Consider the following 23,209-nt stretch of genomic DNA (forward strand, 5'->3'; position numbering starts at 1 on the left):
TCTTATCAAAAGGGACTTCTTTTGATTGTTGCATAAACGAAAAGAAGTCGAGTTACTTGGAAAATCACGTTTAATCGTAAGAAGGATCAATCGAGGAGAATCGCAAAAAGTCACCGTTTCCCAGGAAGACTCGCTCTCAAATCTTGGGTTCCGTTTCAAGGGAGCTCTACGTCGACGAAGGAGAAACGATACGAGTGTAAGAATGCTGTGGTTGATCGTATAAAAAGCGGCGCAACGAAAACTTGGCACGAGAGAGGATATTAAAGGATACCGAAGACCGTTTCAGATGAGGCGAATCGACTAAATAAAAATGAAAAAAAAGTGAGAGAGAGAGAGAAAGGGGTGGTAAAAAAGGAAAGTTAACTACACCGCAATGCAATTAATTTTTTATTTAAAAAATAATAAATTAGAAGAAAAGGTATTACTTTTGATTAACAAAAAAAAACCACGGAGATATTTTGTTTATATTTTGTTTAACATTACTTGAAAGATGAAATAACATATCGAAAAGATAAATTGCTGTAGGAAAGAAAAAAGAAAAAAGAAAAAAAAAGAGAAATGTAAGTATTCATCACGAAAACTTGTATTCGGCTCGATCTATCGGTAATAATAATCAATGCGGTTAGCCATGGCAGCTGTGCGAAGCTATTCCAGAGTTGAGTACTCGCGCGATCGTATGCTGGAATCGGTGTTTCGTCTCGGTTCAATTGCCTCGAAATTATTGCAACCACCGGCGAGCTATTGGAATTTACAATTCCGTCAATCGCAGTGCCGAGTCAGTTCGATTTGAGAGCCCTACGTTCATGTATGAATCGAAAAACTAATAAAATTGTGATAAGTATACAGTATTATAGTCCGTAGGTAGACAAACAAAATGGCCGAGTTTGCTTGCGTCATCTCGTGTCTTTGATTGCACGTAAATCGGTAGCAGTCATTTTCCGGTTTCGGGTTTAATTGCCAGTTATAAAAGACGAAGCACACAAAAGCAAAAAGAGCAAAAGTTGGATGGAATATAATCTGTCGTGTGTATGGCTTATATTAAACGTATAGAATAGGCTCGATGTGCCGCATGATTCCTATAATTTTCAGGGCTCGTGTTTGACAAAATAACAAGTGGGTGGGTGTCGGTTTTCACACCCGCAGCCCGGCAGGGCCTCTTCGGGGAATGTAAAAAAGGGCAGAACACGAAACCGGTCCCGATGGATCTTTGTTGTGCCAGGTCTTGCGTCTACCCTCTCACTCTCTTTCTTTTTTTAAAATTTTTTTTTCTCTTTTGCTTCCGCACGCCACGGGATAAGAACCGACGCCACGCCAGGACCAGGGCCGTCTACAATCCTCCCGTCACCCGATACGCGTTCGGTTTAACCCTTTGTTAGAAGTCACTTTTTCCAAGATTCTTTCTTCCTTCTCGATAAAGTTTGTTTAAAATATTTGTTCTTTGTGTATTCGATAATAATATAATTGATAAAGAGATATTATTTTTTAACTATAGAATTGAATTGAACAAGAATCCTTTATATTTATTTTTTAAAGTTGCTTTGAGTTTATTTGGGATTATTAAATGTATTATACTCGAAATGAAATATACTTTACGATAAAGATTCACCATTTATTTCGATTTAAAAAGACATTCCTTTCTTCAACAAATCATTCGCGATTATTTATCGTGTCGCGTGTGCCGTTCTTATCCACGAACACGAAGCTGATAAGAACAAGAATTATCACTAAGACTACCGTCAAAGTAGAACTCGTAAACGGACAGCGAATTGTGAGCCTAAAATTAAAAAATGACAAAGTATGGATAATCGTCACATACACGCTTGACTTTAAGTTCATTAAGATACTCTAGTCATGGTTACGTTATGGTTCGCTACCCAATTATGATCGGGTGCAAATTAGGTGATCTCGCTAGATAATATATTTGTTTGTAACGTTTATTATCTCTTTTTTTCTTAGCGGTTACTTCATACAAAAGAACGAATAAATGACGAACATAAATATGTGAGTTAAATTTAATCGTTATAAATGTGTGCGATAGTATGATTTTCGTGAAGGGAAAGAGATATCTTGTGGTCGTCGAGTTAAACTTCGATATATTCTAATTTGTCGGTAGGCGGGCACGATTAGGTGACTCCCGTCTCTCTTCGTTGTTTCTCCATCTCTCTCTTTCTCTTTCTTTCTCATTGAATTCATTCAAGCGAACAATATGCACACGTGTATACACGAACATATATACACGCAAAGACGATATTCTCAATGCATCGACCTATCTTGCATCGCGTCGGTTAATAATTTTCCAGTCGAGAACTCTCAATAAGGATTTCGACGAATCGTTTACACGAAGATCTCTTTATATATCTTTATAAGCGTTATCTATCAATCGTTTACACCCAACACTTGTTTTTAATCGTCGTCCGTTTTAATCGAAGGAGAAGAAAAAAAACAAAAAGAAGAGATTAGCTAAACTGAATCAAACGTTTTCCTCTTTCGAATTCTTCTTACTTCCCTTTCTTTACCTTTTTATTTCTCGCTCTGTTTTCTAACTCTAACTATCCTTTTCTTTTTTTAGTCTTTCACTATTCCTCTCTCTTCTCCTCTTACATTAGTTCTATCATGTAGGCACGGTCGCCTTTGATCGAGCACCGGTGGCCCCGATTCACACTTGGCTTTTAGCGATAAAAGCCACCTCTAAAGATATCCTTATACACAGCTGGTTGTATGCAGAACCACTCGCATACGCAACTAAAAAGAAAGAAACTTGTATCGTGACCAGGTAGTCAACCCTCTTTTTAACTCCAACTTAATCGAGCGAATTCATTTGCCGTCTTCGTTTATTTTTCTTTCTTTTTTTTTTATCGCGATAACAGCATCACGAGAGAAAGAAAAAATGATAATTAGAAAGAAGTCGATCTGCATCCTTACGTGGAACAGGACCAAGTCGTTCGATCAATTAACGTGGCGCCAAAAAGCTTTGTATTCAAGAACATAAAGTTGAAGAACGCTTAGTTAGACATTTTCGATGTTCCCCGTTAGATTTATTTCTCTTGTTTTTTTTCTTTTTCTCTCTCTCTCTGTCTTTCTTTCCCTATGAACGATTATTCAGTCGAGCGGTTAACCGCTTCCTGCCGTTAATATAAAAGATGCCACTTTGGTAAAGTCTCCAAGAAGAGTTGTAAGACGCCAACCCCAGCTTCCCTATACTAAATAGACACAATTACGATCGATTATCCAATATCTTCCTATCATTTAATCTCGGTTGAGAATGTTTCTTGTTAAGAGCTACGTGCCACTTTACTTCGATACGATGTACATATCTCTATTGTTCTCTTGACGACGAACTTCATCTCTTCTTTATTAATAACATTTTAAATGAAGTTAATTCTCTTCAAATTTATTTGACTCATCTACACGAAAAACAGTAGGTATATAATATTCTATTAGTTAGCAAAAAAAAATAAGTTCGATATTAAATTAATTGTATCAAAATTGCCATTTTTTTTTTCGTCAAAGAAATTCGATAATTATCTGAAAGATGGGCCAAAGTCATCAAAAATAATGAAGACTATTTTGAAGAATAACAGATGTATAATTATTTTATAAATAAATATTAAATTTGTTTAAAAGACACCGAATTAATTGTTATACCTAATATTTGGTTAATAATAAAAGGAGATTTTATTCTTAAATAGAAAAATTCGTCGAAAAATATAAGTAGAAAAGTTCGTCATTAAACTAATCATAATATATGGACCAAGAAATAAAATACGCCCCTGAAACTCGACTCGAGGTGGTATAGAATGCAGAGACTGATGTGGTTACTAGAGAGGGCCGAGAACTGACCCAAAAGCCGGGAGGCTACGCCGCGTTAAGGCCCAGACATGCATTTCGCTCTTTTGTGGCTCCGTCCGACCATTTCTCTTCTCTCTTTCTCTCTCTCTCTCACTCCTCCTATTCGTCTCCCTCTCCCTAACTCACACACACATTCTATTTCCAATGAAATATGTATTTCCACCTTCGTCTGTCCTCGTAACGGGTGCCGAACAGATCGAGATTTTGGGCCCTCTAGATCCTCTTTTTTCTCCCACCGACACGACTCCTTTTCTTGTATAGTCCTCCTCCTGTCGCATTTAAAACTTTGCTAAGGCGCCAGGCGAGAGTATTAAATGGACCATTCGTGGAACGACGAAAGGGGTTCATTCTAATCCAAGGATCTTGTTAAACCTCGCGAATTGTCGGCCTGCCTTCTCACACCTTTGTCCAATGGCGAATATCCTTGAAAATATCCTTGTAAACCTGTTTTACGATAACACAATGAGAATCTTTACGGAATACTTGCTTTACTAATTACAATCTGTTACTCAACACTATTGATCTAAATTAAAACGCTATAACATATTTAGTACTACTGTCCTATATTTTTTCTCCCAAAAAATATAAAAAAGAAAAAATTTCTTAGAATCAGAGAATGGATATATGTCTTCAAAACTATTTCATAGAATGTATCTATAATGCCTATAATAATAATAATATTCATTAATGCCTCACTCCATTGATCGTTCCTTTTTCTACGCTAAAGAAAATACGTTTCCAACAGGGAAGATTCAAGACATCCAAGACGAATGGGGACCATGATTCGAGATCGAAATAAGGGGAAGGCTCTCCACGATAGGACCTGATCCTACCTTTATTGGCCATTGTCGCGCTTACTCGTGACCATTCGAATGTGACGAACCGAGGCGAGATCTCCGTCGCCCTCGACTGCATAAAAACGAAGTAAGGGCTTCGCAGAAGAATAAGGAGAGGAATAAGAAGAAGACGAAGAAGCAGCCGGTCGATTGTAATCCCGAAATCCGGTTTGAAGAAACGAATTGTCGTCCACGGCTCTCCTCCTTTTTCGTTAACACGGAATTCAAAAGATTCTCTTTCTCTCTCTCTCTCTCTCTCTCGCTCTCTCTCTCTCTCTCGCTCTCTCTCTCTCTCTCTTTCGTTTCTCGACGACATTCTATCGATCCGACCACGAATAAGTAATACACATAACTTTCGAAGAAACTCATACGAGTTTTTCTTTCATTTCGAGCCGCACCAGATTTCAACTTCGTTGGCGGTCACGTTCGTTCTTTCGATCGTTACTGAACCTTAAATAGCGGTTCCCGCGCAAAATTCATAAAATTCGGAATCCGTATTTTATAATCGTAACGATAAAAATTCATTTCTCTCTTGAAGAATTGATATTCTTCAAGATATACGTAATGATTTACGGAGATTAACCAATGGCACCAAGAGATTCTCGACAGTGGTCAATTGTTCGATATTATAAAAGACTCGTTTATTATTTTAGGTCATTTAGAGTTGCCATTAAACGACTTGTATTTTTTACAAAGAACAGTGAAATTGAAGTCGAACGATCGGTTAAAAATTCGAACGTATCTAAATACTGACGCCCTCCAATGCTTGAAAATTATAACGAGTATAAATAACAATTAATTATAAATCTGAGTCAGTAAGTCAGTCAGTCGGTCAATCGAATAGGTGGTTCTTTGACGATCTCATAACTTGACTCGCCAGTAATACAAGACTAACAATAAGCGATATACATATATGGCATTACTATAATTATAAGAGTTCTTATCTTATCCTTACAGTTTTCGTTGAGTAAGCTCGCTCATGCTACTTTGGCGCTCCGATCGCGTTGTCTATTTTTTCTTCTTATTTTTCTCCTTCCTCTTCTTTCTTCTTAGCTGACGCGATAAAAGCACGCGCGCGTGTAATTGAGCGCTTATGCACGCATGTGATAACAAAGAAAAAGAAGAAAAACAAATAGGAAACGACACAACGAAGAACTTTCGTCTTCTTCGTGCCAAATCGCAATTTTTTGCGATTGGTAATTTCTTTTTACTATTCAATCAAATGCAACTGAAAATTGTCAACATGGTAATAGATGCATACCTATATACAGTGATTTTTTTGTGGCGTAACACATTGGAACGCGGTTACGGTACCTTTTTTACGTTATTTTTAATCTTTCAAAAGCGAATAAGAAATATTTAATAAAAGAATAAGAAAAAAATAAGCAGATGAAAGAAAATAAAGTGTTCTTATGAATCGGACAAAATTTAAATGAATTATTTGTATGTATTTAATGAGTAAGTGTATAAATTGGTACTTATATACCTACTGTTTATAATAATAAAAAATTTATAACCTTAACCTTAACATTTTCGTTAAAATCAGAGATAAATTAGAGGATCGTTTAATCGACTTACAATTAGTTATTTCTTTCGAGGGAATCATAGATTACACATAATCTTACATGCCATTCGACTCAACTTTGAAATCATGTTTATAAAAGAGTACAAAAATACTTATATAAACATGTATATATATTATATTGAACGGTGAATATCAATTTTAGCATTCCTCTAGAAGGTAAGTTAGGACACGCGCGACAATGCGCAAGGAAACTACTCCGAGTAACGTTTACAGGCGTTTAAGAGCAACGGTTCAATTAGTTCCGGTAGAAGCAGCTAGCATGCGAACGCGGAACGCACATAAGTGGTCGCCCGAGAGCGGGTGGTGAGTATCAGAGAGAATGAGAAAGAGAGAGAAAAGAGAGAGAGCGAGCTTAAACACAGTATCCTTTGTACTCTGAAATTAAGTGATTCACGATCCGGAGACAAATTGTGCCAGGACTTATGAGTATACGTCTATAATTTTCGGTGTGGCATAATAATTTGCATTTTTATGAGCGATAAACGCGTTTAAGTACGAACGCATTCACACGTGCGTCTAGTTTTATAAAAAAAAAAGAGAGAGAAAGAGAGGAAGATCGATTATCATACCCTCGTAATCGATCGTTATTATTGAACATGATCCTTTAACGATTTTATTTTCATGTGTGTTTCTTCACTAAATAAGTTGATTAAAAATAACAAAGTATTACACGCACTTGAATATAACAGCAGTGCGAAGAACAAATGAAATCGCGTCTGCTGTTCCCGATCGATTCGATAAAAGGTTAGAGACTGACGTATATATATATATAATTCGCGAGAGAACCACGTGCTGTAGACGTCGCGAAAGGGGCAGAGTCGTTGTATTGATAATCAACCAAACGCCCGCTGGTCGTCGTAAATAAGATCGAATAGTGATTTCAAACGCGTAGTATTAAATTATGATAAGTAATCATCGTGAAGTAACATAAACAGTACAAAAGTCTGTACCCATATCCACACAAAAATATTTTTCTGCAACGAAAATTTTTAACATTTATTAACCTTTTGTAGACTGAATTATTTCGTGATTATAAACAAATTTATATAACTTGGAACCAATAAACATTAACCTCTAATTGTAAATATAAAGAAACAGTACATTAACAATGTTCGAAACTACTTAATTTATTCTGATTTCCTATTGTATATTGGGGGAAAAAATACGTTTAAATAGAAAAACATGTGGATATAGATATGTAAATTCAAATTAATATGGAACTACAAATGATTTAATGAAAACAAAAATGACTACGTAAATTCATATCTATGTCATTATTAAACAAAAGAAATATTAGTATAACTTATTCATGTTATAAATCGTAAAAAATTGCGTAACTGCCAAAAGAATAATGTATAACGTATGATAAAATATGGAACGTTTTAAAAAAAATCTAATCTATTGTTTAGCGAAATGACACAATAAGATATTAATTTACATTTTTATTTAATATTATATAAATACGTATCAAATATTATGTAAAACATTAACATTCATTTACATTTTACATTCGAATACATTTGCGTATTCAAATATTCGGCTAGTTGATAATCATACGCGTATCGCATAGAAAATAATAGACAACTGAACACGAGTTATTCCTTCGCGAATACAAGTGTCAGTATTAGATAGTAGAGCAGAAAAGAAACCTGAATAGCATCGGATCGTCATGAGATAGCATGAAGAACCAAGCGATCGAGGAAGGAACGTAACTTTAAGGAAAAACTTATGCGCGCTCGCGCGCACACGTACTTCTGCATCGTTGCGTTCGAACGTGTCGGAAGTCGCGTTTCCATAAAAGCGTTCAACATCATTTCTAAAAATACATGTACGTAATTACGGAGATGGTTTAAATGGCGGAATGAAGCAGCGTCGCTTTTCAATCTGTATCGTGATCCTTTATACATGGTACATATAAGCAAAATAGCAACATAGACAACACGTAAGATGAGAAACTATATCAGTGATAGCGACGATACTAAAAATCGGTATTTTGATTCTGATCGATCAACCATTTTAAAAATCGATAAGCGATTCCAATGAAAATCGGTATAATCTTTGATTTTCTTGTTGTTTCTAAATAATGTTTGTAGATAATGCTCCCGTCTGTCGAGTTTATTGAAAAAAGAATGCGCGTAGGGAGAGAAGAATTTGTTAACTTTATACGATGCATTCGATTGAATATATCATCACAAGTAGTGAATCTTTATTAATTCAATAGTTTCGTTAGCGTTAATTTATTATCTTTTGTATATATTATAAGATTTTATATCATTATTTGAAATCGATCACACGGTTTGATGTCATGTCATCGCAACAATTAGGAAAATATAAAATTTAATCTATGACATAGACCAAACTACGATAAATCAGAGACGTCCGAAAAAATAATAATAGAATTTTTTAAGTTCAAAAATAAAAAATGAAGGAAACTAATTGATGAAGCATTATGCTGAAAACTTTTCAGGTAATATCGAATAAATTTATCATGGTTCGTAATCATATATTCGATTTCTTACAAGCTATCTTCAATTAATTATTAATAAGCAGCCACCAATTATAATTTATACTTTTATGACACCGCAAAGAGCATATTAGATAGTGTACTTACAATTAGCCACCTAAATGTGGGGCATACTTGAAAAAATTCCAAAGAAAAGATGCAGAAAGAGAGAGAAAATAGAAAGGGAGAAAGAGAGAGTGAGAGAAAGAGAGAGGAGGAGGCTAATTAAACTGATAACTAATTAAAGAGTAATAGCGATACTTAAGCGACGGACATTAGCTTGATGGGGTACCAGCATAAGAAGAGTCTTCGGTAAAAAGTATAACGACTGACGAATCTATACAGCTTCGTTATCTTTGTAAGCAGGTTCCGTAAGTTCGGATCGATCGATTTTCAACTTCTTTGAAAGAATACTTAATGGCTTTCAATGTACAACATCGTTCGAGCGTAAAGTTATATCTACTAGCAAGTACTTAAGTACATACGTAGCAACTACCTCGTTCATATAAATATACTTTCAGTGAAATCGCAATGTAATCAACAACTTTAAAAAATAAAATTAAATATTAAATAAAAATCAACAATAATCGTCATCAATGTTTCACAAATCGCTTTTTAATCTAAGAAGCGACTTTCAAGCTATTCGCTTCCTATTCGTTCATATTCTCACGCACTCCCGCCAATTAACCGGTCGGGGAGCAACGTTTCCCCTGATATTTTTATTTTATTTTCACAGAAGCAATAGAACTAGGAGATAGAATGTAGGAAAAGACGTAAATACTCGTAATAGATACCCTCGTTCTCGATCTAACTCCTTTTGCAACTAGCACAACTCGAACTGCGTCCTTTTCGAGTTGAAGAAATTGCCTTCTTTTCACGGTCTTATTGAGTTTTGCTGTTTGCTTACTTCTAAGCCGTGCGAATCTCCTCAAGAAGTCGATGAATCGTTAAGAGTTCACTTGCGTTTAATTGACCCATTAGATCCCGTTATTTCCACGAGTCGAACATTTTAATGTAAATGCGATACGAGTTGCATTAATGCAGTTGAAAACAAATTTCAAAGTACCGCTCGTATAATACGTTAATGAACAAATATAAATTAATGAAAATGTATAAAAGATATAAATAATCATTTTGAGAATAATAATTCTAATGACAACAAATGACGTTACTAAAAAATGCAAACATAAAATAAATGCGTGCAAACCTACTCGTTGAGATCGAACTTTAATAAGAAAAGAAAACAGAGACTCCGTATAAATAATCATTTAAGATAAGATCGATGTATCATTTTCTTTTCTTTTTTTCATTTTTTTTTAAAAAAGATACGCAGTAGCTCATTCTCGTTCTTTCTAATAGAAAAAAGATTTCAGATTCAAGTTGAGTTCTAGTTCTCCGTTGGCGGTGACGCGAGGAGCATAGACATTCGCGCCTTTCCAAGGAGCAGCTCCCCTCGCTGCTTCTCTTGGCTCAAACTGTCTGAAGCTCTGGAGCCGTAGTAAGCGGGTATACATACTGTCGTGGCTCGTCACGCGGGAAAAAGAGAAAGAGAAAGATAAAGAGAGAAAGATCTCTTGGGGCTGTGTTCGTCCCGGCACGGTGGCGCCCGCAGGGCGCCGTCGCGCGCTCTTCCCCCACTTTATCGACCTGACGCCAGGCCCGCATTGGTACGTGGAGCTTAGGCTCACAATCCTAACATATTATTCCTTTTTTTTTTATACAGTTTCTCGTTTCAAATCTACTCGACTATGTTCAACTATCGAAGGAATCGAGAGAACAATATCGGTGATGCGTAAAACGAAGAGAAAAGGGAAGAAGAAACGATAAAGTAGTTTCACTTGAAAAATACATCAAAAGAAAAAGATTTATTGATTTTTCAATTGAAACTGCATCGGATTAGGCAGAAAACGGACATATCCGCACGCGTATGATATACATTCGTGTGGAGTAGTAGATTCATAAGAGGCGAAAAGTAGAGTACATACGTATGTATGTTTCTTCTTCGAAGAATTACCAACAGCTCGACACGACTCGAATCGAAGCTCGGCCGCGAATCCGCGAGTATCTGCGCGAAACCGAGTGTTTCGCGTCTTTTTCTCTCTTTTTCTCTCTTTTTCTCTCTTTCTCTTTCTCTCATTCAATCTTTACGAAGATGAACGAAATCGCACGAAGCGGTATCCCCACCTAAACTTAGCCGTTCGGCGCTGTCTCAACGAATAGAAGCGAAACGAGCCGAGTTTAATCGAAGCATCCGTAGCCTGCGCCTTGCGAGTTGACGCCGAGCAGACTACGTCACAGTGAAGTATGTGCTCTCGAGTGTAGAAAATGGCTGAGCTCTCCGCTACCCCGGGTCGGCGCGGATGTAAATACGGCCTGTGGCTCGGCCTAGGAGTGTTTATCGTGAGATTTATCGGTGGTGAGTAAAGAAAGACGTACACACAATTAAACCGACGAATATTACAAATTGATCTCCCGATCGAAAAACAGTGCGAGTTTTCGTGCTAAACGGTAGACGAGGAGAGGAATCGATCGGAGGATATGCAGAGGGACTGTGCGCGAGAACGATTGCTGTCGTTCGCCTTCTGCCACACATATGTGCGGACCCTCTCACACTCTCTTTCTCTCATTCATATAACATACACACACACACACACACACACATAACAATATCCGTCCTCTCTCTCTCTCTCTCTCTATCTCTATCTCTCTTTCTTTCTTTCCTTTTTTTTGGCAAGAAAATATCACATCCCTCATTTCTTCCCTTTGTCCCTTGTTTCGTAGAATGGTTGCATAGTGCGGAGAGAAATGATCCCTCTCACTCTTACTTTTCCCCCCTTCTTCTTCTTTTTCTTTTTCTTCTTCTTCTTCTTCTTCTTCTTCTCCTCCAATTTTCGAGAGATCGTCGTCCGGCGCGCCCTCGGTCCTTCCTTCTTTTCCTCCACCTAGCTTTTTGCTCTGATTTCGAAGACGTCTCGAGGACGGAACAAGACGAGTGTGACGTCCCCTCTCTCTCTTTTTCTCTCTCTGTCTATTGGTTTGTCTGTCTGTCTTTCCCTCTCTCTCTTTTCTCATCGTCTCTCATTTCCATTGCAAGAGATCTCCCTTCGCAACGCGCGTTTTCCCATCTCTCTGTTCTGTTTCTTTTCTCTCTCTCTCTCTCTTTCTCTCCTCTCTCTCTCTCTCTCTTTCCTTTCTCTCCTCTCTCTCTCCGAGCCTTTCCGATACACGCTGAAAATAGTGTAACGTCTCTCCTACGTGTGCGTGCCGATCTCCTCGAACTTCGTCTTATCCACTAAGATAATACACTTCTCTCGCTTTCTCTCCGCAAACGTACGCACGTTTTTAACCCTCGAGAGAAAGAGAAAAAGAGAGAGAATGATTAGATGCAGAGGTTAGGGACTGAAATACCAGCAGTTCTAGAGATTCCCGACGCCACCACGAAAACTCGTCGTATTCCTTCTCAGAAGATTCTTTTCTTTTCGTTTTTTTTTCAATCCTTATCCCCTTACTTTCTCTTTCTTTTTTTTTTCCTGAGTTTTTCCTCACAGAATATATCAAAAACACTTTTATAACTATCTCGTAAACGCAAACATAATTTAATCAATCTTATTTGTAGAATTTAACTCATTGGATAAGATCGATTTGTTGCATGAGAACTGTGTAATAGTAAGATATTGTAAAGACACGCTTTGATAGCATATTATTCTTCCTTTCTCTTCATTCCTTTCCTCTCGTTCTCTCTCTCTCTCTTTTCATTATGGCGCGTCTCGCGAACATCGCAACATCCTGTTTCGATGATTCCTGCAGTAACCTCAATGACGTTCTAAAAACGTCATGCTGTCCGTTCGCTACTTTCTTCCGGTCCATCGTGAGTTCGTTAATTACATGTCTTTTTCTTGGCTCATATGCTAATCGACTTGTTTTTTAAATGACAGTGTAGCCCGTTAACAGTAATAGAATTTCTCGTTATCTTATGTTCGCGTTCTTCTTTCGTAAATATCATTAAACTAAAAGCTTTTTATTTTTGTTGTTGTTATCGATAAATTTGCTTATAAAATGAACGTTTCTTAACTGCGAAGATTGAAATTGAGGATCATCCAAATCGATATTAGATTTTTATGCACAATTTTTGTAATTATCTTGTTACATATTGATAAAGATAAGTCAGCGCTTTTGATAGTTAATCCTGAATTTTCTAACGATATTATAAAAACATTACAATTATTACAAAGGTATATGGTTAACTATTCCATATTTTTCCACGAAAAATCTCTTTCATATGAGATTTATAAGAAAGATCTGTGGATTATTCATAATCAATAGAATGAATTAGATCTTCTCTGCGAGCTCCTGGACACGCGAGAATCACATCCTTCTCGATATCCTGTTAAACGATGAAAGATTATCAGATAACCGCCATTCGATCTTTCTTTGACACGCTTTTATAATTATTTATCATCTTATCGTCGTCTTTGAATTCTTTTCCAAATCAATATGAAAGAAGTCGATGATATATTAAATATCGATTTACAACATATCGAATGTTTTATCATTGAGCTCATAATTGATTGCTTATTCTAATGAAATAAAAGGATAAAAAAACTTCCATTCGATAGCATTGAACAACATTAACGTTTGTACAATAAAAACTAAAAAGCAAAATATTTCAAATCTAAAGAATCGAGAAATAAGGATATACTGGATTCTGATTTGATCGTACTAATGTAAATGTATAAGTATTGACCAATCGCAATTCAGTGCAACTAGCGTACATCTTACGTCATGCGTTTTTACGTTTCAGAATCAATTTTCCTTGCTGTGTATTAGATACATAAATAGAGATGTATAAATATATATATATATATATATATATATATATATAGTCCACACACTTATAAGACTTTTTATTTTTTATATATTAAAACGTATATACGTTAGACAGTGCGTGTTATCGTATAGCCGCATTGAAGTTGAATTCGACGTAAAATACTCGACGGATTGGAATGAAATCCGCGGGAACGTCATCCTCGTCCTAATGGCAAGCAAATATTTATAGATAATGATAAGAGGGCGCCGCGTTAAACTAGATTTTTATGGATGAGTTATTGAGAGAGAGAGAAAGAGAGAGAGAGAGAGAGAAAAGAAAGACAGACAGACAAAGAGAAAAAGAAATAATAAGATTTATATCACATAAAATATTATATTAATAGTAAATTAACAAATACGATCTTTTTTTTACTTTTTCAAAGTAAAAGGAAAACAATCAAAAACTAAAAGAATTTACCAAGATAAATGGATGAAAAATAAATACTTCGTCACGAGCCCTTCGTTAATCGCTTATCCGATGTTATGTAGTACATAAGTAAGGTGCACCTATCGCACGTGTCCACAAGTTTTACTTTTATTTTTACTCAAGATAAGAACAGGTGTTAGGCTTTTTCCAAGACTTGTAGTCGGCTGTTAAATTATCAACTTCGAAATATGTCTCTTCTCTTCGAAATAAAAATGTTGATAAATATTTTCTTTTTTCACAGATAATACTAGAACTATCGACAAAAAATACTTGCAGAAATCTTTTTTTACTATTATTCGAATCATAATTAATAGAGAAATATTGATTAAAAGTTATCTTTATTTACTTGTCATTGTCCAACGAAAACATAAATATTATATAAAAATATAATAAAAATATAGATAATAAACAACGAACTCTTATTATTTCGAGTACTCGTAGAATAAAATTGATGTAATAAAAACAGACTTATAGTTCTAGCATAAACAAAAAAAAACAAACAGAAAGAAACTGGTTCGTCAAAAAACTTTATTTGCATAGTTACGAAGTCTCTCGCCTTATAAGTAAAGTAAACGATAAATATAACGACGTATGTATATATGTACGTGCATGAGTACATACTAGATACGTGTCGTCGATCGTTTGAGGAAAAAGAAACTAACACTTTTACGGAGAATCGCTCGACTCGAACCTTTTCGAAATTTAGATCTTACGGGTTTAACAAATTATCATCAGCTGATATCTCTGTTCAAGCTTGCACACGATTACTAATACCGATTTAATTTTATAGCAAAAAATGCACAAATCCACGTACAGAAATACGTATATATACAGTTCTAAATAAAAGTTATTAATTAACATAAACTCAATTTTTCTATAATATTCTCTGTAAATTTGTTAAAAGTACGATTCTTTGATTAATTTTTGTTTGAAAATAAATCTTTTGAGTATAAAATTCAAGTGTTATTAGAAATCATACAGATTAAATATGAATCTCGAATGACGGCATAAGGTTTATTTTTAACTATTAAAAGTTTTTTGTTTTTTTTTTTTTAATTGTACGCCAATTTAATCTTCATGGTTTACAATATATTCAGATTCAAAAGATATATTTTTTAATAAAAATTAAATAGAGAATTATAATTTTTGCAGATTTATAGAAGATTACAAGGGAAATAGTTAGTTTCAGTTATAGGAAAATTGTATCTGTGTTTTTATTGTACTTTATATACATATACCAAGATATCATTCTTACAGCTTTTCCTGTGTTTACAAGTGTACATAACGAGCATGTTCGTTTCTAAAATAAGAATTAGAAAATGCAATTGGAAAGAATTTTCTTCAAAAATGAGACCAAAGATGATGAAAATGCTATTTGCGAAGTATATCAAGCGATCGCTTTCAAATTGCAATCAACAATTAATTTCATTGACTGGATGTAGTTGATGGAAAAGTACTTGTTCTTCACTTCACTTCTTTTCTCTATTTTCATTTCGACAATTTTTTTTCAGACAATTGTCCGAAGGCACTTTTTATAATTTTATCTGGCTATGCCTTTTGGTATTGGTTTAAATAATAAATAAAACAACTATAATTGTCGTAAAATCAAATGAAAAAAAGCAATAACATCTAGTGCAGAATTTTCATTTAAAATTTAAAATCTTGCCATTTGACTGTTCGTTTTATATTTAGTGTTAAACTCATTTGTTATCGATAAATAGACTTATCTGAATTTACGTTTCACGCGGAAAGATAAGTTATATATAATATTTAATAATCTTATGTCCGAACTATCAGTACTTACGTTCCGATTGCAATCGTAACTTTTTAAAGAGGATTAACAAATCGTTTTTTATTTAAAGACTTTCTTTAACAAAAAATATCTCGTACGATAATGATTATCCGTAACGGATAAGAATAGCTTAAATTTATCTTTTCGTCTTCTATTAAGTACGATAATAACATTTGAGCACTTTATATCGAACCTGTTCATTAATTCTATAGAATTATATAGATATAAACTGTACTACACAATTTTTAATGGAAATAAAATAGAAAGATTTATATCATAAAAAGAGTTTACTAATAAGTTTTAATTGCTCGTGAAATAAACGTTGGAAGTTTGAGCGACCTTATCTAAAGGAATTCTTGTCGGAAGAACGATTTGAACAAATACCATATTATAAAAACCAGGAAAAATACCAAAGTTCTAACATAAGAGACGGAAGTAGACATTTTATACTTACATGTACTTTCGATTCGTGTTTCGATTAAATCATGTATACACATATATACACATGTGTATATATGATTGACAATAACTGAACATAGGAAGCCAAAAAAGGAGAATATAAAAATTCCACTTAAACTTAAATATGGAAGAAAAATTTGTTTGGCTCGTAAAAAGAGCTATTTTACCCTCCTGGAAGACATTGTATGTTATACGAATAGCGCATTGACAAAGAAATTGTCAGAAGAAAAACGAGTGAATAGTAGTATGGTAAAATGGGGGTAAGAAGTGGAAATTATAGAAATAGTCAGGAAAAGAAAATAATATGTTGCATAGTGTCGTACGCCAAGAGATTATAATACATTATATAGCAAGAAATTAGTTTAGGGAATGAGAGTTAAGAAGAAAGAGATATATATATAGAGAGAGAGAGAGAGAAAGAGAGAGAGAGAGAATAGCAAAGGAAGGGTGGAGTAGGGAGAGTGGGATCGCGCGTTACAGGACGGAACGGACGCAGAACGCATGGAGGATCGATCCGTCATCCAGATATTCAGGGAGATATAAATAGAGCGGTCACCGGAAAATAGACGCACGAGGGAGTAATTCCGCGACGTAAGATAAGCGAGCTCCGCTGTCGTCTCACGGCTATCTCGCAATGCTCGCAGCTATACCCACCCAACCAACCCCATCTTTCTTTTCCTTTTTCTTTCTTCTTCATTCAACACATCGTCGTTCTCCTCTTCCTCCTCCTATTCCCCCTCCTCCTCCTCCTTCTCCTTCTCATTTTTTTCTCGACACTCCGTGAACCGCTTAACCAGTGATTCCCTAATTCCGAAGATAAGATCTCGTTCTCTCGCGTTCCTCGCGATTCCTTCATTCCGTCCTTGTCTTTTCTTATCTTTTTTGTTTCTCTGTTTTAACAATGCAATAAATTACCACACTCGTAAATTCCGCCCCCCAATTTTTAATCTTTTGCTTTTCCATTTGTAATCGATCGAAGTACTTATGAATAGGACAACTACTGACAACCTCCTGGGTACTCTAGTACCCAAGTAAGATATCCAATCAAATGAAAAATATTTATCTGATAAATTTATAGTCATATTTATATTGCACGCATTATTATTAACCATAGCGTTCACTTTAAATACTGATATTCAAATTTTTATGATTATATCTAAATTCTGATATTCATGATATCTAATTCCAGCAAGTTATTAGTCCAGGTCATTTAAGATCATTCAAAGTCAAATTTGATTGTAAATACACTTTCTCAAATTACAGAAGATGTTTGATATTGTGATAATTTGCATTAATGCAAAGCTGTAATCTTTCTATCGCTAAAAGATATACACGTCTTATTGTCCCTTAATTAATTCTAGCACACGTTGCAGTACTTCGTTATTTCTTATTTAAATAAATATCGCAAAAATAAAAGAATGACCCGGAAGAAAAATTGTGTTAACTATTAGATTTCCCTTCTGCAATAATGCAACTTATTTCTTTGACGTTTTTTCATACAATTGTAAACAAAGGAGATATTCAAAGTGAAAAGAGTTATTATCGCACCCTATTTAACATCGTTATTTCCTAAAATTACTAGTTTTAAAAAATAATAACATTTTTTTCTATACTTTCTAAAAAAAAAACCCTAGTTATTTCGAATTTTCACGATTTAACTAAATTATACAATTTAACACTGACATATATACAATTTAATATTGCAACATTTACTCTAATGGCCGTTCTATTTTTAAGTATGTGAATTCTCTGAAATTGTAAAAAAAATTTCTCTTCACAACCGGCCTATCAATAAAATACAATTAAAATCGATTACTTCAACAAGTTCGTTGACTGAGCTTCTAAAGTAACATACACCCACGCATATGTATCTCATTACGATTTCAAAATCAAGATATCCAACCACGTTGGGAATGAAATTATTGTATACTTTTAGTTCATTAAATACCATTATGTTTTATCAACGAACCAAAAACGGTTAACTTTCTTGTTCCTTCTGATGACTGCTCATTCGTTGAAAGTCGTGGGTAGTGATGCTTGTCCGCCTACGCGACACATCGATGCTTGGCAAACCTCTTTCGAATTCATTCAATATTAAATGGTTGATTCTACATATATGTTTATAATTCATTGTTTCTTTATAAAATTCTTTAATCTTAAAACTATGTTTATATATTTCTAGCTAGCATGTTCTTTATCATCTCCTTCCCTTCCTTTTTTTAACCATGTTTAATTTATAGAATTTGTTTATGAGTATATAACTGCACAGTTATATTAAAAACTTGTTGTACCTTATAACTGAATAATTATTAATAAAGTAATATTGAACAGCCTAATATTTATTTTTAATTTAAAAAACCTTCTAAGTGATATTGTATCTTTTTACTTTCCCTTTTTGATTCGAGTCACTTCTCTACTAACATCTCGTACCTATCCAATACTACTAAAGAAGTCTTTTTATTGCCTCTATGGAGTCAACAATCATACGGTTCTGTTTTTCCGAACGGATCACTCATTCATTTTACTAATCGTGCCTACGTTACTTGACCTTGGTGATTTGACAGAAACTAGTAATCCAACGTGGCTAGACCGTCGACTATTAAATTATATAATACTCGTATATTTCGATTAAAATATACTATGAAATATTGATTGTTTGGAGTAAATAATTGTTTTTTCTTTCTTTCAGTACTGGGAATAACTTGCTACTGTGAAGGACACTGTCCAGACGACCGACAAAACGGTACTTGCGAAGGAAGACCCGGTGGACATTGTTTTAGCGCTGTAGAGGAAGTTTGGGATTCTGAGATTAAAGAATATGTTCCAGAATGGTCCTTTGGATGTTTGCCACCGGATGAAGAAGGTTTCTTGCAATGCAAGGGCTACCTCGTTCCACACCTAGAAGGAAAAAACATAATTTGTTGCAACAAGACGGCTTTGTGTAACAAGGAGTTATTTCCAGAGTACAAGCCTCGTCCTACAGCAACACCAGATCCAATAGCTATTGCCTCTGGAGCATCTATTATCATATTAGCTGCTTCATTATCTGTGTGTTTAATGATTATTTTCATAGCAATAGTGATAATATATCATAGATATAGAAGAAAAGAAAGAGGCCCATGCTTAGTACCTTCTCAAGGAACACTTAGAGATTTTATTGATCAAAGTAGTGGATCAGGCTCTGGACTACCTCTTTTAGTACAAAGAACTATAGCTAAACAGTTGGCTTTATCTCTGTGCGTTGGAAAAGGTAGATACGGCGAAGTATGGCTAGCACGATGGAGAGGAGAAAAAGTGGCAGTAAAAGTCTTTTTTACTCTGGAAGAAGCATCTTGGTTTCGTGAAACTGAAATCTACCAGACCGTTCTAATGAGACATGATAATATCTTAGGCTTCATTGCCGCTGATATCAAAGGAACAGGATCTTGGACTCAAATGCTATTAATTACGGATTACCATGAAAGAGGTTCTTTACATGATTATTTACAAACCACAGTGCTAGATCATGCAGGTCTATTGGCTATTTGTCTTTCCATTGCCTCGGGCGTTGCTCACTTGCATACAGAAATTTTTGGAACTCGTGGAAAACCAGCCATAGCTCATAGAGATATCAAAAGCAGAAATATTTTAGTTAAAAGGAATGGTGAATGTGCAATCGCTGACTTTGGTTTAGCTGTACGTTTTATAAGGTATTTCAGTTTTTCTAGTTATATGTATATTATATTTAATTCATCAAAATGTTGAATTTCTAAACATGTATTGGTTATTATTTTAATTTAGTGAAAGCGGAGAAATCGATATTGCGCCTAATACGCGAGTAGGAACCAGAAGATACATGGCTCCAGAAGTGCTAGATGAAAGTTTGAACACATCATCGTTTGATGCTTTCAAAATGGCAGACATGTACTCTGTAGGATTAGTTTTGTGGGAAGCATGTAGACGTTGTGTAACAGGTGGTAAGAATTCTATAGTGGAACCATATGCATTACCTTATCACGATGTCGTCCCAAATGATCCAGATTTTGAAGACATGCGATTAGCTGTATGTGTAAAGCGTTTACGTCCTATTATCCCAGCACGATGGGATAATAATCCAGTAAGCATTATTTTTATATATTTTTATATATGTAATATATTGTGAAACGTTAACATTGAAAAAAAATTAAGTGTTATATGAAGCTGTTTACAGACCAAAGCGACTAACTTCACTTTTAGAATTTTTTAATTTTATTATCAAAGCACTTCATCATTACTTAAATTTTTATATTTAAAATAAATTTCCTAAATAATTAGAGTTAACACCACTAAATGACAACTTTTATTGTCATTTAGTTATAAATGACACGGCAATATATATAATTTTTATCTACTTTTATTTTGTTGAATTAATCAATTTGCAATATATATATATATATGAGTCACTCATTTGCAAATTAATTAATTCAACAAAATAAAAATAGAGAAAAATTATATATATTGCCGTGTCATTTATAATTAAATGACAATAAAAGTTGTCATTTAGTGGTGTTAGGTCTAATTATTTAGGAGTTTTATATATATAATAATTGTAATTTAAAAATATTAATATGTTCTTTTAATTATCTTTTTTCAGATACTCTTTGCATTGAGTAAGCTAATGGTAGAGTGTTGGCATGCAAATCCTGCTGTGCGTTTAACAGCACTTCGTGTTAAAAAGACAATGTCAAAATTACATATTGACAATGCTATTAAAATTGTGTAGTGCTTGGTGCTTACTCAAAAAACTGTTATTCTCGTCTCTTAGATAAAAAAAATATGTTCTGCCCCTTGTAAATATACCCTTTGTGTACATAGAACTATTTACAGACTGCAGCCTGAAGACTGAGTACTAAAATTTACAAATACATGAAGATGGACAAGAATGTGCGTGCATTGCGTCTGTATCTGCAGCTACGTGGATATGTGTGTTTCTGCGTGAATGTGTGGTGAATAATAATATGAATTTTCGAATGTAATTATGAATATGATATATATGGTTATATAGGGTGAGTTAATTGTAATTCACCCTGTATATATATAAATATACATAAATAATTTTTTTCCGTGAATCGCGCCAAAATTACGTTGAATCAAAATTCTGACGCGTTTCACTGTATTAAAGTTGGTTAAGTATCTAATCAATGAAGGCTACTACTTATTATTAGATACAAAAATATTATTATTTCCACAAAGATGTTCATTTTAAATATGAAGAAAGCTGTTCATATATTTAGAAATAGATCTAGCATATAATCAAAATAAATACAAATAATATGAAACTCATTTAAAGATATATAATTAGGATAAATAAAATACAAATCGCGTATATAAAAATGCCTGTTCTTTTATATCTATCTTAACTACTCTAAGAGATTATGAAACACTTCAGTACTTTCAAAAAAGAATTCTATAAATATTAGTATTCTAAAAAATTGTATAATTATCTCCACTTTCAATATGTCATTGTATGCTAGTTCTGTTTCTGAATACCTTTAGAGGTAATTGCTTTTATGGAGATTAGTTATGGTTATTATTGTGAATATTATTAAAAATTCTTAAAAAATATAAAAAACAAAAATCGATATTAAATATTATTACTAAAATATGGAAGTACAAAAAAAAAGTTTAATTATTGTATTTTTTATGCCTCCGATTGTTTAATATTGTTATGACTTTTCTGTTATTTGACACAAACACGTCATGTGATTTATTTTCTATTTGGTATTTTATTCTATTGTAATTAACAAGCATCGACCACTGCAGGATAGTATAAATTATTATTCCTTTAAATGTAATTACATATTTTTTTTAGTAACTATTAATATAATACAAAAATTTCAATATTGTACAATGTAAACAATGAGAAAGTACTTTAAAAGCTGATAATTTTACAAATTTACTAATTCTTTAAATTCTTCAAAAATTTCTTTAGACAATCATTATGACTTTTGTATTACCATAGGTAATTATACTTTGACTTTTAAAAAAGCGATAAATTTAAAAAACTAAATAATATATCAGTTAAAAGTTAATATATTGTATAATTGAAATTGATTGTTATAATCTTGTTTTATAAGTTTCAAATGCCATAAACTAATCTGTATTATCTGTACAGTATATAATTTAGATTTCTAATTTGTACAAACAAGCATGTTAAACCAATAGCGATGAGAATATTGCTATAATGTCAAAGAATGATTTTAAGTCTATGGTTGTTATACCAAATTAAACTATAAAAAGTCATACTTGTGAAAGTAAACTAATGCATCTTGCGCTTAAATTATACAGCGATCAGTTTCTTGCTACTAAATATTCTTATCTTACATTTTGAGGTAACGAGCAGCATAGAACAATTAAAATCAGGTATTAAATAACTATCTTTATAGTGCAATAATCATTGTTTTATGTAAAAGATATTATTTGTCAAAGTGATATAGTTTTTGCATATCTTTATAATATCTATTGCACTCAATTGTAAAGATTTAATCATGAAAAAGTTGTTACTATAATTTTATAAACTATAAAGCCAGACTTTTGGTCGTTGACTCAACATTGTTATGTTATTAAATATGATTCCCATGTACTATAATATGGGAATATAACTGTTGCATATTATCTGATATCTTCTGTAGGAAGATCAATGTAATTATATCAAAAATTGTAGTTATTAGCTAGTTGATTGAAAGTAATGAAATTTATATTTTTAACAAGTATTAAACAATATCATCTTTTTCCAGATACGCTCATTTTATTTATTGCAAGTACATACTGTACATTCCTTATAACACTCTTTGTAAAAATAGAAATTAATCCCTCAGAATATTCAAAATATGACAATCTAACGATAGCAACATTTTTACAGACATTTTTGATT

General features: G+C 33.7%; 1 protein-coding gene and 1 long non-coding RNA gene across 2 annotated transcripts; both read left to right on the forward strand.

The window, feature by feature from the left end:
* Positions 1–545: 545 nt before the first annotated feature.
* Positions 546–4,793, forward strand: LOC122516585. The gene is made up of 2 exons (XR_006303613.1): positions 546–805; positions 4,595–4,793. It is a non-coding gene; the product is annotated as an uncharacterized LOC122516585 (long non-coding RNA).
* Positions 4,794–11,076: 6,283 nt separating this feature from the next.
* Positions 11,077–21,477, forward strand: LOC122516506 (bone morphogenetic protein receptor type-1B). The gene is made up of 4 exons (XM_043634370.1): positions 11,077–11,189; positions 19,007–20,006; positions 20,098–20,413; positions 20,930–21,477. The coding sequence occupies exons 1-4, from the start codon at positions 11,099–11,101 to the stop codon at positions 21,056–21,058; spliced, it is 1,536 nt and encodes a 511-aa protein (XP_043490305.1). The 5' UTR covers positions 11,077–11,098; the 3' UTR covers positions 21,059–21,477.
* The last annotated feature ends 1,732 nt before the right edge of the window (positions 21,478–23,209 follow it).

Source organism: Polistes fuscatus, unplaced genomic scaffold (genome assembly GCF_010416935.1).
Source record: "Polistes fuscatus isolate 324 unplaced genomic scaffold, CU_Pfus_HIC Scaffold1, whole genome shotgun sequence".
Taxonomy (NCBI): Eukaryota; Metazoa; Arthropoda; class Insecta; order Hymenoptera; family Vespidae; genus Polistes; species Polistes fuscatus.